Source organism: Octodon degus, unplaced genomic scaffold, assembly GCF_000260255.1.
Source record: "Octodon degus isolate 3935 unplaced genomic scaffold, OctDeg1.0 scaffold00055, whole genome shotgun sequence".
NCBI lineage: Eukaryota > Metazoa > Chordata > Mammalia > Rodentia > Octodontidae > Octodon > Octodon degus.
In genome coordinates, this window is record NW_004524631.1 from 4,656,100 (window position 1) to 4,657,161 (window position 1,062).

The 1,062-nt window shown below is 36.3% G+C and overlaps 1 protein-coding gene across 1 annotated transcript in view; it reads left to right on the forward strand.

Moving 5' to 3' along the window:
• Positions 1–1,062, forward strand: part of Pld1 (phospholipase D1) — a 172,791-nt gene that overhangs the window by 79,627 nt on the left and 92,102 nt on the right. Inside the window, exon 12 of the mRNA XM_004633552.2 lies at positions 315–396. Within this exon, the coding sequence (XP_004633609.2) occupies positions 315–396 (82 nt within the window). The remainder of the gene's footprint in view (positions 1–314; positions 397–1,062) is intronic.

A 1,062-nucleotide genomic window follows, 5' to 3' on the forward strand; every position in this document is an offset into this window, starting at 1 on the left:
CAGGAAAGCTATTATTTTGAGTATTCATATGCTAACTGAGAGGCAAGCTCTACCAGCAAGGAAGGTCAGGGCGAGAATGCTGTTGGATAAGTAATCAACAATATTTACATTATGTATGTGTGAATATTAACATGAAACAGAGAAGAATTAAGATGCATTTTTATATGGATAAAATTTCTTTTTCTTATATGAACTCATACATGGAGTCACAGCAAAACTTTGGATAACTAGCTACAGTGTGGTATACTAGCATTTGAGCTAAAATTGCCTTGGTTTCTTGTGACTTCCTTAAAATCGTGGTTTTATGATTTCAGGTTGAGTCCAGAAATCTTCCTTAAACGTCCAGTAGTAGAAGGAAATCGTTGGAGGTTGGACTGCATTCTTAAGCGAAAAGCAGTATGTATTTTCCCAACAAATGTTATAAATTTGTAAATGTTTATTGCTTCTGAAATGCCTTTTCTTTTTCAAAGCCCTTCATATACAATAACAGCTCTTCATTTTATTTATTTATTTTTATGTATTTAGTCCAGGGGCTACAGGGTCTCACTACACATATCAGACTCGTAGTGATCCTCTTGTTTTCAGCCTTTCAAGTGCTGGGATTACAGGCCCATGACACCCCACCCTGTCTCAATTGCTGTCTCAGCATGCCCCAGGGGTGGGGCCAGCAGGGCACTCCTGGGATTGAACCCCAGTCCACTTAGCTATCTGGCCAGCCCTCAACTCTTCATTTTAGAGTTTGACAAAAAAGAATAGTTATGCATTTCCTTTCATTTGATTCTTTTTTTTTTTTTCCTTTTGAGTACATACATATTTGAGCCTACCTCACAGCATGAATTATATTAGCAACTCTATAATTTTTGTTTGTTAGTTATGGCCAGTTAATTTTATAGGCAATGAAATTGTAATAATATTTCATCACTGAATAGTAAATACTGAAATGAAACATGCCATTTTATTTTTTTCATTATTCTCTTGTTTAAGCAAAAGACAAAGGCATCTGGAGAATAGTCTTACATTGAGATGTGCCCAACCCGATGTGGAAGAATATCAGAGAGGGAG